Source organism: Monodelphis domestica, chromosome 2 (assembly GCF_027887165.1).
Source record: "Monodelphis domestica isolate mMonDom1 chromosome 2, mMonDom1.pri, whole genome shotgun sequence".
Classification (NCBI taxonomy): Eukaryota; Metazoa; Chordata; class Mammalia; order Didelphimorphia; family Didelphidae; genus Monodelphis; species Monodelphis domestica.
The window spans coordinates 526,447,918-526,462,829 of record NC_077228.1 but is presented as its reverse complement, the minus strand read 5'-3'; the positions used below and the strand labels follow the sequence as shown (position 1 = coordinate 526,462,829).

Below are 14,912 nucleotides of genomic sequence, written 5' to 3'. Positions count from 1 at the left end.
TTTTCTTAGGAGCTTCAGGTGTTCATTTTCAACATTTCATTTTTATGACATTTGGTTATGCTTCTCATAGTAGTGGTTACGCCCCATAATTGCTCTTACATGTGCACACACACACGATTGTACTCATTTTTCCATAATTTATCCATTTGATCCCTTTTTCTTGATAAATATCTTGGAATCCCTCTCCTGAGTTTTGACTATTTTTTTCTCCAGCAATATTTTGTTGTCTTTTTTCTCCAGTTACACATAGAAACAATATTTGGCATTTGTTTCCTGACATTTTGCAATCCTAATTCTCTCTCTCCCCAGACAGCAAGTAATCTGATAAAGGTTACACGTGTGCTTTTTTTTTTTTTAATTTATTTATTTAGTCAATTTAGAACATTATTCCTTGGTCACATTTTTTTTGAATTTTTTTTAAATAATATTTTATTTGATCATTTCCAAGCATTATTCATTAAAGACAAAGATCATTTTCTTTTCCTCCCCCCTCCCCCAATAGCTGACGTGTGATTCCACTGGGTATCACAACACATGTGCTTTTTGTACAGTATAGATTTCCATATTCATCCTGCCATGAAAAATGACATGTATATCCCATACAAGAAAAAACTCATGGAAATTAAAGTGAAGAATGGTCAACTTCAATCTGCATTTGAATTTGTCTATTCCTGCTATGGTGGTGGATAACCTCTTTCCTCATGAGTTCCTTGGAGCTGTCTTGGATCCTTGCATCACATATTACTGCTGTTACTGTGTACTGCTGTTCCTGGTTCTGCTCACTTTACTTTGTATCAGTTCATGTAAGACTTTCCAGGTTTTTCTGAACTCATCCTGTTCCTCATTTATGACACAACCATATTCCATTGCAATCCTGTTCCCCAGCTTATTCAGTCTTTTCCCATTTGAATGGACATCCCCCGAGATTTGACTTTAAGTGTAACCATTTCTCTTGTGCAAAGCAGATGACATATTTCACTTTCTGGTTATTGGATGGAGTCTGAATTAACAGGCTTTTTGCAGCTGTCAGGAAGGTTAACATTATCTGGTGTCTGGATCAGAAGCACAAATTTCTTTTCTTACTACTCTGAATCTTCTTATCTATTCACCCTTCCTGATAGAGAATGCAGTCACAAGCTGTTGGTTTTCCTTGAAAGTCCTTTTCTCATTTGACAGAATTGCCAGGAACACCTCTGTAGCATCTTTGTTTGACAGAATTTCTTCTAAAGTGTACTCCTACCTAAGCCGTTTCCTAACTTGCATGTTGTGCTGTAATATGCCAAGGTAACTAGTGCATTCTGGATGGATCAGGAGAACCCTCAGATTGAGACTATTTTTAAAGAAATTTGGAACCTGTTAAATTGGGCTGGGATAGTTTTAGGGACACCTGCTCATGAGCTGCCCACAAATGTCTGCTCTGGTTCTGTTTGGCCCTAATCCGAGAATCTTGAAGAGGGTGTTGGTATTCTCACTGACATTTAAATTCTCCTTTCAGGGCTCTTATCTGAATTTACCCACTTGGTAAATCTGAGGCTTCTCTGGAGATAGTAAAACTCTGGAGCCCTTGGCCTTTTCCCTGGCTCTGCTGGCTAGGTAGTGAGATTATTCTTAATTAATATGGCTTTATTGCCTTTCACTGGACTCTCTGTGACATCTACCTTGCTGAACCTGCTCCTTGTCCTGGCAGAGGCTCAGAGGGCTTGAGGGAAGGAACCTCAGGCCTAGGAGTCCAGAGTTCATGCTTTGAGCTTCCTTGGGGCCAGCAGAGTCACCATTTCCATGCTTTAGCCAGAAGTTCCCAGGGTCTTTCGTACTTGTCTTCTTCATATTGTAGGGGTGTTGTGAGGATTGGTCTGAATCTGGGACATCCTCAGCAACAGGAACTGCTGATTTGGAAATTTCTTGTGCCAAAATGTATATCCATCATATTTCTGTATCTTGGAATTTGAGGATTGCCTGAGGTTCAGAGAAATTTGAATAATTTGACCAAGGCCACACAATTGGATCTTTGAAGTCTCCTGCTGTGCACATGCCCCCTCGGAGAAATGAGATCCCAGGTGGAGAAATGTTTTGGAAGTAAAATTTTTCCAAGGTATTGCCTTCTGAGGCTTTGTGCCCAACTACTGCTTTATCCAGGACCAGCCTTCATATTGGATCTTGCTCTGTGGCTCTTAAGATCGCCTGTGTACATTTTTTTCTCCCTACATTATTTTATTTGTTTTTTTTTGGTTGTTGTTGTTTTATTTTATTTTATTTTTTAAGCCCTTACCTTCCATCTTGGAGTCAATACTATGTATTGGCTCCAAGACACAAGAGTGGTAAGGGCTAGGCAATGGGGGTCAAATGACTTGCCCAGGGTCACACAGCTAGGAAGTGGCTGAGGTCAGATTTGAACCTAGGACCTCCCGTCTCTAGGCCTGGCTCTCAATCCACTGAGCTACCCAGCTGCCCCCATTTTTTTATTTTTTTAAGAATATTTTTCCATGGTTACATGATTCATGTTCTCTCCCTCCTCTCTTCCCTCCCACCCTCCTGGAGCTGTCAAGCAATTCTACTGTTTATACATTTCTTATTACTCAAAACCTATTTCCATATTATTCATATTTGTAATAGTCATCTTTTAAAAACCAAAACCCCAAATTCTATACCCATGGAACCATGTGATGGATCGTGTTTTTCTTCTCCGTTTCTGCTCCCATAGTTCTTTCTTCAGATGCGAAGAGCGTTCTTTCTCATAAGTTCCTCTGGATTGTCCTGGATCATTGCATTGCTGCTGGTAGAGAAGTCCATTACATTCAGTTGTGCCACAATATATCAGTCTCTGTGTGCAGTGTTCTGGTTCTGCTCATTTCACTCAGCATCAATTCCTGGAGGTCTTTTCCATTTCATATGGAAATCCTCCAATCATTCCTTATAGCACAATAGTACTCCATCACCATCATATACCACAATTTGTTCAGCCTTTCCCCAAACGAGGGACACCCCCTCATTTTCCTACATTTTGCCACCACAAAAAGGATAGCTATAAATATTTTTGTACAAATACAGTAGTGGTATAGCTGGATCAGAGGGCATTCATTCTTTTAAAGCCCTTTGGGCATAATTCCAAATTGCCTTCCAGAATGGTTGGATCAAGTCACAACTCCACCAGCAATGCATTATTAGTACACTTGTGTACTTTTTAATAGGATGTCCCTGAGCTGACTTTCTCCTGGCCATTGTTGCTTTTCAACTTTTATGGGAAATTTAGATGCATGGTTGGTGTGAAGCAGTTTTTTATTGTCAAAGCAGGGTATTTGTTAATATAGAAACTTGCCTGAAAAGTTTGTGGAATAAAATTTAGTTCATAAGAAATGTTATTTGATGGATCTCTAGCTTCCTTTTCACTGCCCAGACTGCAGGTAAGGTGTGAGGTTATTTCTCCCATATGAAACCCTCCCCCTGGGTTCTGACCATGATCTTCACTTCCCTGTAAAAATCTTAAAAATACATGCAGACAGTTCAGAAACACAAGAAAACTTCATTATGGCATGAGGGGATCCTGAGATACAAACTCTTCCTCTGAAGTTGGCTACAAATCACGTTGACATGACTTAGCCATGTGTAGTATTGTACTGGGCAGGGAGGAGCCCGTGTCATGATTCTCTTAGCTCATGGGCTTCCTCTGCTGGTGGACTCACATTGTTCTCAATTGAGCCACTCCCTATTCTGATCACTAGAGGACTGAGGTTTTCTTTCTTCTTTCTTTTTTTTACTCCATGTTTGCTTTTCTACTTCTTGAAGCCATGCTGCCTTTTAGCATTCAATACCTTGGCTGGTGACTAACTGGTTTTTCCTGCCTAAAGAATCCCTTCTTTTCTCTGACTTGTAACGTAAGCTCTCCTCTTTTTATTGAAATTTTCTAGATAATTTTTCAGCATTTTTCATCTTAATAGAGTTGATAATAGTAGTTTATCCTAGTGGAAGGGTCTACTCCTTGTCTTGTGCTTCACATTTGCTGTCCAAGTGTCTGTGAAGCTGTGTATGCTTTGCTGTTCTATCCTTAGTTCTCAGTCATACTTGCCAAAATCTATTTGACTCCTCCACTCAACTAGAACTCAAAAATTTATAATTCTTTGATTCTAAGGGTTACCTCCTCACAACTTGGACATATTTTCCTCTTCCTTGGTGAGGAATTTACTTCTATATTTTAAAGGCATTCTTCCCCCTTATCTTGCATTTCCCTAATATTACAATAAATCTGTTACCTCTTTGATATGGGCACTCCCTCGTGAGTTGTATATTACAATTTGTTCATACCTAGCCATCCTTTATGACTCATCTCTGTCTTTCCATAAATCTACCCCATAGGAGGGGCCCGCTCAATTGAAGACTTTCCTTGATTGTATGGTCTCAGCCAGAAATCATGTCTGCTGTCTGAGGGATAAATTACCACAGGACAGAGAGCTTAGCACCATTGGGTTGTTTGCTTGGTGGTGAAAACTTTGGCCATAGCAAACCATTAAACAAAGAAAAGGATTCAAAGGCCCTCAGTCTCTATCCCCTTGACCTCTTCTTGTGCTTAGTGCATGTGGCAAAGGGAGCAATGTTTGCTAAGAATCAGTTTGGGATTTTTAAACTGATTATATACATGAGCCTAGCTATTGTTAATGCTACCTCTGAGATTCTTATATGAGTAATGAACAAATTCTGTTGGAAAAACTGAATCATCTTCAACTTAAAAATTGAAAATACTTCAGATTTAGGTTGCTCTCTGTTGAGAGTTCATTCTTCTGTTCACAAACACATTTTTGGGGAGAAAGTCAGTTGGCCAAAGTCTGTTTGGGACCTTTCTTCAGTATTCCATGTTTTTGTTGAGTATCTTCTTCTCCTGTACTATATCCTCTTCTTATTCCTTCCCACTTCAGAATAGCCAAGTGTCTTTTTTATTTGATTTATTCCAGAGCCTGAAGCAGATATAAGTAGATATGGGCAGAATGGAGTGTGAAACTTAGAGGCCAAATACAAACTTCATATAAATTCCATATTTTGTCCCTATTTTCTAAGTTAACTTCATTAAAACTTAGTAATAGTGATGACAAGAGAAAATCTGGAGGATTCTCATTGGGAAATGCTTGTCAATCTGTTTCATAAGTCAAGTACTCCTTCAAAGAGCCTGGGTGAAATTTCTGTGTCTGCTTTTCCTTAGAGAGCCTCCTTTCCACCTGACCAGGAGAGGTTGGGGTGAATTTCCTGTCAGAGTTCAAGTTCACTTTAAGGACAACCAGAACAAGCGGATAGATATCATCCATAACCTAAAGGTATTGTATGGGAATGACATTACCACATGTGGTGCCATTTGTACTCTCACAGAAATGTTCGTAACAGGAGGAGATTGGTGGAAGATTTGTAAGGACAATAAGCTAACTGTAGCTGAGCCCCAGAGGTAGAAAGAAAGACCACTCAGAGTTGCATGGTGGAGCAAGAGTAAGTGGTGCAAAAAAATTGGTGTGAATTCTCAAAGAACTATTGGAAATAGCATGTATCTAGTAGAAAGATTTAATTTCTGAGCTGTAATCCAGCATCACTAAATACCTATTGAGCATTTCAACTTGGGTATCTTGAATCATCTTAAATTCATACTGCCCAAAACAGGACTCATCTTCCTCCTCAAACCTTTCCTCTCCCTGACTTCCCTTTCTGTTCAGGGTACCCAGCGCTCATTTTTTGAGTCTTATAGGTTTGTAACCTTGGAGTCATCCACAACTCCTTACTGAATGCTCCATACAGCCAGTAAAGTTCCAGATCATGCAGATTCTACTTCCCCAACATCTCTCACATTATTCCTCTTCTCTCTGAGACCACTCTCCACTTTGACATCTTTATCATCTTGTGCCCTGGCTCATACAATAGCCTTCCTCCTTTTGAGTCTTTTCTCCTCTCCTGCCCATCTTCCACACATCTCTAAAGTGAGCAGCCTAAAGTGCCATCCCAAAAGAGATCTATCATTCTCTACTGATAAACTCCTGTGGTTCCCTCTAACCTCCAGAATCAAATACGGACTCTTTTATTTGGCAGTTGAAGCCCTTTACAATCTGCCTCCTACTTCCCCATCCAGGTTTATTATGCCCAACTCCCCCACAAACACTGTGTGGTCCAGCCACACTACACTGCCTTTCTTGATGTCACATGTGACCTTCTATCTGCCATCTCTGAGCCTTTGCTTAGGCTACTTCTGCTGCCTGGAATGCATTTTTCTCATCTCACATTCTCTAATCTCCTTAAGCCAAGTTATTGCCTCCTACATGGAACCTTTCCTGCTATTCTTAATTCTAATCTGCTATTCTCTCCATGTTGTTTTTTATTCTGTATCTATTTTGAGTATGCTTGTGTGAAAGTTGTGCTCTCTGGAATACTTGGTCCATAGAAAACTACCACACTGTAGTTTTGAAGCTTTTCCTTTCCATGCTCTCCATTTTCTGGAAATCCCTGAGTCTTGGCACCCTCCAGATGACATACTCCATGATCCTCTCAAGTAGTGGCTGCTCTTCCCTGCTTCTCCCCAACTGTCTCTTTGAGGTTCTCCCCAGGGCCACTTCCAAGCTCTGCCTCTGGCACCTTTCATCAATGGCCTCTCCAACCCTCAAGACAATTCCCTTTTTTCTTCCACAATCTCAGGACCTCACTGAGTCTCTCTCTTTCCCCCAAATCATGCTTGGGCCTTCAGGACACATGCTGATGTTTTCTCAAACAGCCTAACCTTCTATTTCCTCCATTTCCTCATTACTCATAAGCTCCTTCTCTACCTCACCTCAGCCAAACAGGCGCAGGCCCACCCCTCCTCTTGCCATTACTGACAACTTGGAAATTCTCTTTTCTGGCCCCAATCCCCTGTCATTCCCACTTCTGTCTTTCCATCCACCTTGCTACCCCACACCGTATTCTTCATCTTTACAGTCACTTCCAGTGTCTCAGCCCTGTAGTTCTCTCCCAGACCATCACTCTTACTTACACTGGCTACTGTAGTTCTTTTTTATAGGGTAACAGATTTTCAAATATACATTTCCCCCCCCTGAGAGCTGAGGAAGACTAGTTTCTCTAATGTGTCTTGTAAACAGACCAACTTTGAAATTACAGTAATTTGAGGATAAGAGGAAAAGAGAACAAAACCAATGATTGCTAGGCACATTGACAAAAAGCCAGTTAGGGGGCAGTCCCCTTCAACATAAGAGTATACATACAAAACAAATGCATTCAGCCCCACACAGTTTACATCACCACATCCCAAAGTTCACTCTGGTGCAGTGCATGGTCTGTGGAGGTATCTTCATGGTGCTTTCTCCGAAGAATTCATTTTCTAGATTTGGAGAGGTAGCATGTTTCTTAACCTAAAATTATTCTCAAAAAGAATTTAAACTTTGCAATTTAAAATAATAATAATTATACAGTACCCTCTCTCCTCCTTTTCCCATATTGTCTTCTACAGTTTTCTCTCTCAAATCCCATTCCTTCTTAGGCAAAATCTTGCTGATTTTGCCCCAGCCTTTCATCACTCCCATAAGTCACTGCTTTTATTCCTCCTCACAAACTATAACAAGGAGCTGAAGAAAATCATAAAACAGTTGGATACTACAAATTTATTGTCATCTCATGTGAGCCCTGACTGTAGCAAGGAAATTCTTTTATTCTTTCTTAAATATACCACCCTACTCCCCACAGTAGCTTTGTAGACTTTTTCATTCCTTTTCAAACCTTCCCTTCTGCCCTCCGAGAACCTGACCTTGTAGTCACTGAAACAAACACTTGAGACCACTTTCTGTTATCTCCTCCTCATCATTATGTCCCTTTAACAACTACCTCCTCAGTCACTCCTCTGGCCAACGCAAACCTCTCTGTTTGCACAAGTGACTCCATTCCATCCTGCCTCCTTCAGTCAAGTGCCTCCTCTCTCATCTCCACCCTCTCACTTATCTCCAATTTCTCTGTCTACTGGCTCCTTTTCTATTCTCTGTAGACATGCCCCATGCTCAGAAACCCTTTGTGGGATCTTTCTATCTCTAATGTATCTGCTTCCTTTCTTCTTTCTTTAGTCCAGGTTCTGACTTTCTCCCAGATTTCTCTTAATTGCCCAGTCTCATTTCTTATCCTTTTGACACTGTTGACCACCTTCTCTTTGATAATCTCTTTTCTGGATTTTCTTAACAGTATTCCCTCCTGGTTCATTCTCTGTTTCTTTCTTCTCTCTTTTTAGGAACTTCCCTGTTATTTTGAGAACAAATCATCTCCCATAAGGAGAGTCTTCATTTTGATTTTTATATCCCCAACACTTGATATAGTGCCTGGTATGTTATTGGTGCTTAATAACAATTTGTCAGCTGGTTAAGTCAGGAATAATTGGCTTGTATTTCTTTCTGTTCCCTCACAGTTACTCACACCCTGTCTTATAATGACATATGTTCAATAAACACTTGTTCCTAGGCTATCGTGACATGAGTGATTATAAGGGAATTTGAATTGTTGGAGTACTTTTTAATTGTTGTCAGTAGGCTGGTTTTATGGAGGAAGTTTGGGAGTATGACAGAGTACAGCTGTGGGCTCTCAGATACTTCCATTTCAGAAGGGCAAGGGATTATCCTGATTACTGTGGCAACTAAAAGATGAAATGACTGAGGGAATAAAGGTTTAAGCTTTTCAATCTGTTAAGCAGTGCATGCCAGTTGCCTAACAAATCAGGATTGGACCCCTTCTTTAGCTTAGGACTAGACCCCAAGTTCAGACTTTAATACATTAAAAACAATTAAGGCCAATTAAGTAAAAGGAAATAATACATTGGGTAATCTGATTCTAATTGGATGAAAAACTAGGGACTTTCCAATTTAGGAGCAGGAAAATGAACAGATGCAATTTCCTGAATTCAGAGGAGTGGTTTCTTACTCCCTCCAGGTGTCATAGAAATAGTAATTGATTGACTAGTTTGGGGCCAGTTTTCATATAAGACGTATAGAATGCTTGAGATGCATGACTGTGAGAAAACTCCTTGCCTCAGTCCTTTGGGTCTGTCTGGATTTCTGGTCAGCATATCCTTGGTCCTTAGTCATAGGTCTCTAAGCAGTGGGTAGATGTGGTACAGTTTCCCACCCATGCAAGGCTAGGTTCAAATAATCCAATAAAGTTTCTTCATGTTTCCACAATTGAATAGTTTTCTTACAATACAGAAATTGGATTAGACTGATAATTGCCTAGAAAGGGAAGTAAGTTAGCTCCAGAATTGAGTTATAAGATGGAGTCGGGATGGTTCACTCATGCCTCAATTCCTATTACTTATTTCTTCAATTCCCTCATTATCTTTTAGTAGACTTATTTCAAAGGAGCATGCCCTTGGATGAACAAGTAACTCTAAGGAAACATTATACTTATAAGAAAAAGTAATAAATGATCACTACCTATTATCTGCGGAATGGTTTCTAATTGATACTGGACTGCAGCAAGCACTCTTATAGGTGGCTTACTAATTTTCCCCAATTTATATTGCCCTGCTTTTGTGACTTCAGCATTAATTGGAAGTGGCCCTGAGTTTTCAGAGTCTGTCCACAATACCAGTGAAGGCTGGTCCCACTGAGCTAAGGTTGCTTTGTGTAGACCAACCTATCTAAAGTTTGAGAGACTTAGCCTATGTAGCCTATGGGAAGAGGAATCTTTGTGGCCACAGTTGTTCTTGAAGGCCATGTCTGAAGTCAGAGATGGAGCACCAGCACAAATGAACTCTCACATCTTTGAAGGATTAAGAGAGTAACAGTGTTCTCAACATTTGTTATACTCCCATTCTGAATAAGAAAGACAGGTTTTTGCTGTATATGATGCATTTACTGCTGAAAGACTTTTAAACATCTTCAGACTTGCTGTTGTGTGTGAAGGCCTGCTCTCAAGGGGTGCTGGATGTTTTCTGAAGTTTATAGGGCCCTGGGCATTTTGTGTAACTGACTTCTACTTTCCTGTATTCCCACAGCTAGACAGAACCTACACTGGCCTGCAGACTCTGGGTGCTGAGACGGTATGCTTATTACTAAAATGTTCTGTGTGGTGACAAGTGAACTGAAAGTCTTGTTTGCATTTGTGACATGATACAGTATTCTAAAAAGGGCTGTTTGTTAAAGCAGAAACCATAACAACTATAAAATGAAAATGGAATCCATTTTTATTTAGGAAAATGTTACTGGGTAGGAAGGTAGTATAGTAGTATTGAAATAGGGGAAAAAAATTTTAATAGTGCTCATTTTTTAATCCTTATTTGCTGCTTGCCCCAAGATAACATGGGCACATCAACTACTTGGGCTGCAGTTTGCTTATCTAAAAAGAGCACATTGGACTAGAAATGTCAAAGGCCCTTACAACTAAGACAAAATAATATTGGCCCATCTCTTGAGCTATTCTTCTAGTAGTAGTAGTGAGGATTGACTTCTCTAAGACATATATTATTTTTGTAAAGATAACTGATACCATGTAGCAATCAAACTTTGGGCTGTTGTCATGTTAGCCTAGGAATCTGTTCCACTGGGCTAACTCTGACAATATTCCCTTCTAAGAGCCCAATAGCCCATAATGTAGAAATTGGCTTTGAAGTACTTGAAAATCTACAAAGCTAAAGATTTATTCATGAACTTACAGCTAACTCACAAAATAGCATGCACTGAAAACTCTCCGTGAATCAGTTTTCTTATCTCGGGCAATAAAAGTATAAAAATGTTATAAAATTCATGATGGTTTCATAAAAATATTTGGGTGTAAGAAAATGGAAGAAATGATGGTGTATCTGAAATCATTACCTCTGTTTGAAAGAAGTGAATATGTAGCATAGCTTCTACTTGAATAGTCTAATATTTGCACTGTTAGGTGAAGAATCTAGTTTAACATTGCTATTTGTGTAACGATTTTAAGTTTATGAAAAACTTGCTTTTATTGTAAATCTTAAAGCACTATATAAATATTTTTATTAGTTCTTTATGGGTTCAGTTGTACCACTCTGTTAAGAAAGAGCCTATGCCAACTAGATATGGTCTAGGTTTCTCTGAGTCATCTTTTCTATCAGTCATATCATCTTTTAAGAAAGCCTCAAAGAAACTGTCCTGATATTCTAGAATCAGAGAACAAGATAGAAATTGAAAGGATACACTAATCACCTCCTGAGAGAAACACCAAAAGAATAACTCCCAGGAATATTTTAGCTAAATTCCAAAACTCCCAGGTCAAGAAAAAAATATTGCCAAAAAAAAAATTAGATATCATGGAGCCATAGTCAGAATAACACAAGTCTTAGTAGATTCTAATTAAAGGATTGGAGGGCCTGGAATATGATATTTCAGAGAGCAATGGAACTAGGAATTCAACCAAGAATTCAACCAAGAATCACTTATCTAGCAAAGCTAAGTATAATTCTGCAGGGGGAAAAATGGGTATTCGGTGAAATAAAGGACTTTCAAACATTCCTGATGAAAAGTCCAGAGCTGAATGGAAAATTTGATTCTCAAATACAAAACTCAAGAGATTCATAAAAAGGTAAATAGGAAAGAGAAATTAAAAGACATTCATTGAGGTGAAACTGTACATTCCTGCATGGGGAGATGATTCTTGTAATGCCAAAGAACTTTGTCATTATGAGGACAGTTAGGAGTATACGTAGACAGAGGGTGAGGGGATGAGTTGAATATGATATGATGATATGAAGATGGGAGGAGAACATGTGAACCTTACTATCATCAGAATTGTCTCAGTGAGGGAAGAACATACATGTTCAGTTGGGTATAGAAAACTATCTTAGCCTACAGGAAAATAGGAGGGGAAGGGAATAAGAGTAGTGATGTGGGGCTGATAGAAAAGAGGGCAAAGTTGGGGAGGTGGAGGTTAAAAATTAAACAGCGGTAAATAGGACGGAGAATAATACATAGTATTCATACTGGTGCAAATTTTTTTACAAATCTCTAATAAAGGCCTCATTTCTCAAATACACAGAGGAATGAGTTGAATATAAATGAATACAAGTCATTCCCCAGTTGAGTATTGATCAAAGGATATGAACAGGCATTTCTCAAAGCAATTAAAACTTTCTATCATCATGCAAAAAATGCTCTAAATATATTAATTAGAGAAATGCAAATTAAAACAACACTGAGGTACCACCCCACACCTATTATATTGACTTTTATGGCAGAAAAGGAAAATGACAAAATTTTGAGGGGATGTAGGAAAGCTGGGACATGAATGTATTGTTGAAGATGTTGGGGCCTGATTCAGTTATTCAAGAGAATAATTTAGACCTTTGCCCAAAGGGCTCTAAAACAATAGATACTCTTTGACCCAGCAATACCATTCCTAGCTTTGTATCCCAAAAAGATGAAAAAAAAAAAAAAGGTGGGAGGCCCTGTGTGTGTGTGTGTGTGTGTGTGTGTGTATACACACATACAAAAATATTTAAGGTTACTCTTTTTAGGGGGTCAGAGATTTGGAAAGTGAAAGAATGCCCATCAATTGGGGAATTACTGTGTAAGTTAAGAATATAGGATTGTAATGAAATACTATTATGCTATAAGAAAATGACAGTCCGGAGGAGCTCAGAAAAACCTGGAAAGACTTAGAAGCAGATCATTGCTAGTGACAGGAATATGGTATAGTGAACAACAGTGAATAACATCTATTCTCAGCAATACAGTGATCCAGAACTATCCTAGAGGATTCATGATTTAATATGCCATCTATATCCCAGAGAAAAAGAACTGAGTCTGAATTCAGACCAAAACAAACTTTTTTCACTCTTTTTAAAAAAGTTTTTGTAGTTTCTTTCCACAAAAGGATTAATATAGGGAAATGTTTTATATGATTGCACATGTAAAATCTATATGATTGCTTACCATCTCAAGGAGTTTGGGGAGCTGGGGGATAGGGAGGAAGAGAATTCAAGACCTAATATTCTTGGGAAAATATTGGGAACTATTTTTACATGTAATTGTGGGGGCAGGCAAATCTGAGCAAGTCACTTAACCCTAATTGCTTAGCTTCTTCTGCCTTAGAACAGATACTTACTATTGATTCTAAGACAAAAGAGAAGGGTTTAAAAAAAAAGTTACTCTGATTAGAGGCCTTGTTTCAAGGATGGATCTCTCCTTTTGCATCTGAGACTTGCAAATATTTAGCTTTAGGATGCAGAATGATACTCTGAAAAGAGGGCCTGATCTGCACCCCTTCTAACAGTGAACCTGGCAATTGTCATGTCTGAAGTCCAAGGCACTACATTCCAGGCAGACACTGGTGCCTTTTAAGATGTGGGGAATTGGCTCAAGGCTAGTTTCTGTATTCTTCCAGGTGGTTGATGTTGAGCTCCATCGGCATTCCCTTGGAGAGGACCATCTTTATCCTCAGTCCTCAGAGTCAGATGTTTTGGATGCTCCTTCATCTTTGCCTTTGCCCATCCCAGCCCCAGTGAAAGCTGTTTCTCCCAGAAAACCTTCCCATGAGGCTGTGCCTGATGCTGCCATAGAGAAAGGTAACATCTTAATACATGTTCTCCTAAGTGCCACGGCTTCCCTCCTACTGGCTCCTTCAGGAGCATTTTCCCTTCTTCTTTTCACTCCCATTCAGTTGCCTGGTTTGGGCCTCAAAGAGTTGCAAGTGTGATGCTAGTCATGTCATCCTCTGCATGGTCCCTACACTGGTTCCTGAAGCCCAACTAAGAAACACCAAAATTCTATCCTGGCCCACTTCCAAGCCATCTCCCCCTCTGCTTCCTTCCATGCATGTCCAGTCCAAACTCAGGACTTGGAAGGACTTGCCCTTCTCTGGGAACCCCTATTGCTGTTGCCTTTCAGGTCTGTTTCCTGAAATCCTTTGAACTGCTTCAGATACCATCTCTTCCCCCATCTCTGCCTCCCCCACATAACCTCACCCTCCAAACTGTCCCAGGCTTGGGCCCCAGCAACTCGGACTCTACAGCTCATCCTGCAAGCCAAGTGGCAGACTCTGTGTATGCATGTGCGCATGTGATCGTGTGTGTCTGTATGGGTTGGGGGTAATCTCTGTTGTTGGAGGGAGCCTGACTAGAGGAATCCTTGAATTACTGACATCAGTCTAGATTTCTAGCATTTCTTCTCTTTATCCTCCCTGCCAGATTGTGATCTCTGAGGGCAATGACAAGGTGGTCTTCATCTGAATTTCTTCCAGTATCCAGCACCCATCACACCTGCTCTGTACTTACTAGTTTTTTAGTGGATAAATGACTGTATCTTCATCAGCATTCTATCTGGGACACTCTAGGGCTCTTGAGTGGTTGCTGGGTGGTGTATCAGATAGTATTAGCAAGGCCCCACAGGACTGATTGCACCTAATGAAGCTGCATCAGGCTTGGCCTCATCCTACAGAATGCCCAGGGTGGGAGGCAGGACAGTACCCTTGTGTGCACACATACACATGCTGCCTCAGCAGGGTCACTCAAGGGGCTCAGAGCTCTACGTGGTGACCAGGGCCTGGCTCCTAGCAGATGACAGCTTTCCTTTCCTTCCTGATGCCCATTTATATTCCAGTAGAGACATTACGCAACTCTGTGGAGAGGGGTTTGGCCAAGTCCTTTGCAATGGCATCTCCAATGTGGTCCTAGAGAGTTGACCCATAGCACCATTCAGTGGAGTCCAAGAGGACAAGAAGGCTGGGAAGGATTCTATGCCCAACTCAGGGTCGATTGTGCCTTTGGCAAGGCCTCAGCCCCACTTTTGTCTAGAATGCTTACAGTGGGAATGAGATCTCTGGCTGGTGTGCCCCAGAAGAGTGCCTGGTTTCAGTCTAGTCTTCAGTCTTGTTCAAGTTGTGCTTCATCCCATGTAGACTGAAGTTTTAACACATCAGCTTGAGCGTGACAGGTAGCATCCACCCAGGCCTCTTTTCTTGAGAAC

General features: G+C 40.2%; 1 protein-coding gene across 21 annotated transcripts in view; it reads left to right on the top strand.

The window, feature by feature from the left end:
- The window catches only part of YEATS2 (YEATS domain containing 2), a 110,263-nt gene that overhangs the window by 35,976 nt on the left and 59,375 nt on the right, over positions 1-14,912 (top strand). For all 21 annotated transcript variants that reach the window (XR_001627387.2, XR_463564.3, XM_056819836.1 and 18 more), the window contains 3 exons: positions 5,189-5,300; positions 9,986-10,030; positions 13,333-13,513. Coding sequence is in view for 19 of the 21 variants with exons in the window: in XM_056819836.1 (XP_056675814.1) it covers positions 5,189-5,300; positions 9,986-10,030; positions 13,333-13,513 (338 nt within the window). In the remaining 2 variants the exon portion in view is untranslated. The remainder of the gene's footprint in view (positions 1-5,188; positions 5,301-9,985; positions 10,031-13,332; positions 13,514-14,912) is intronic.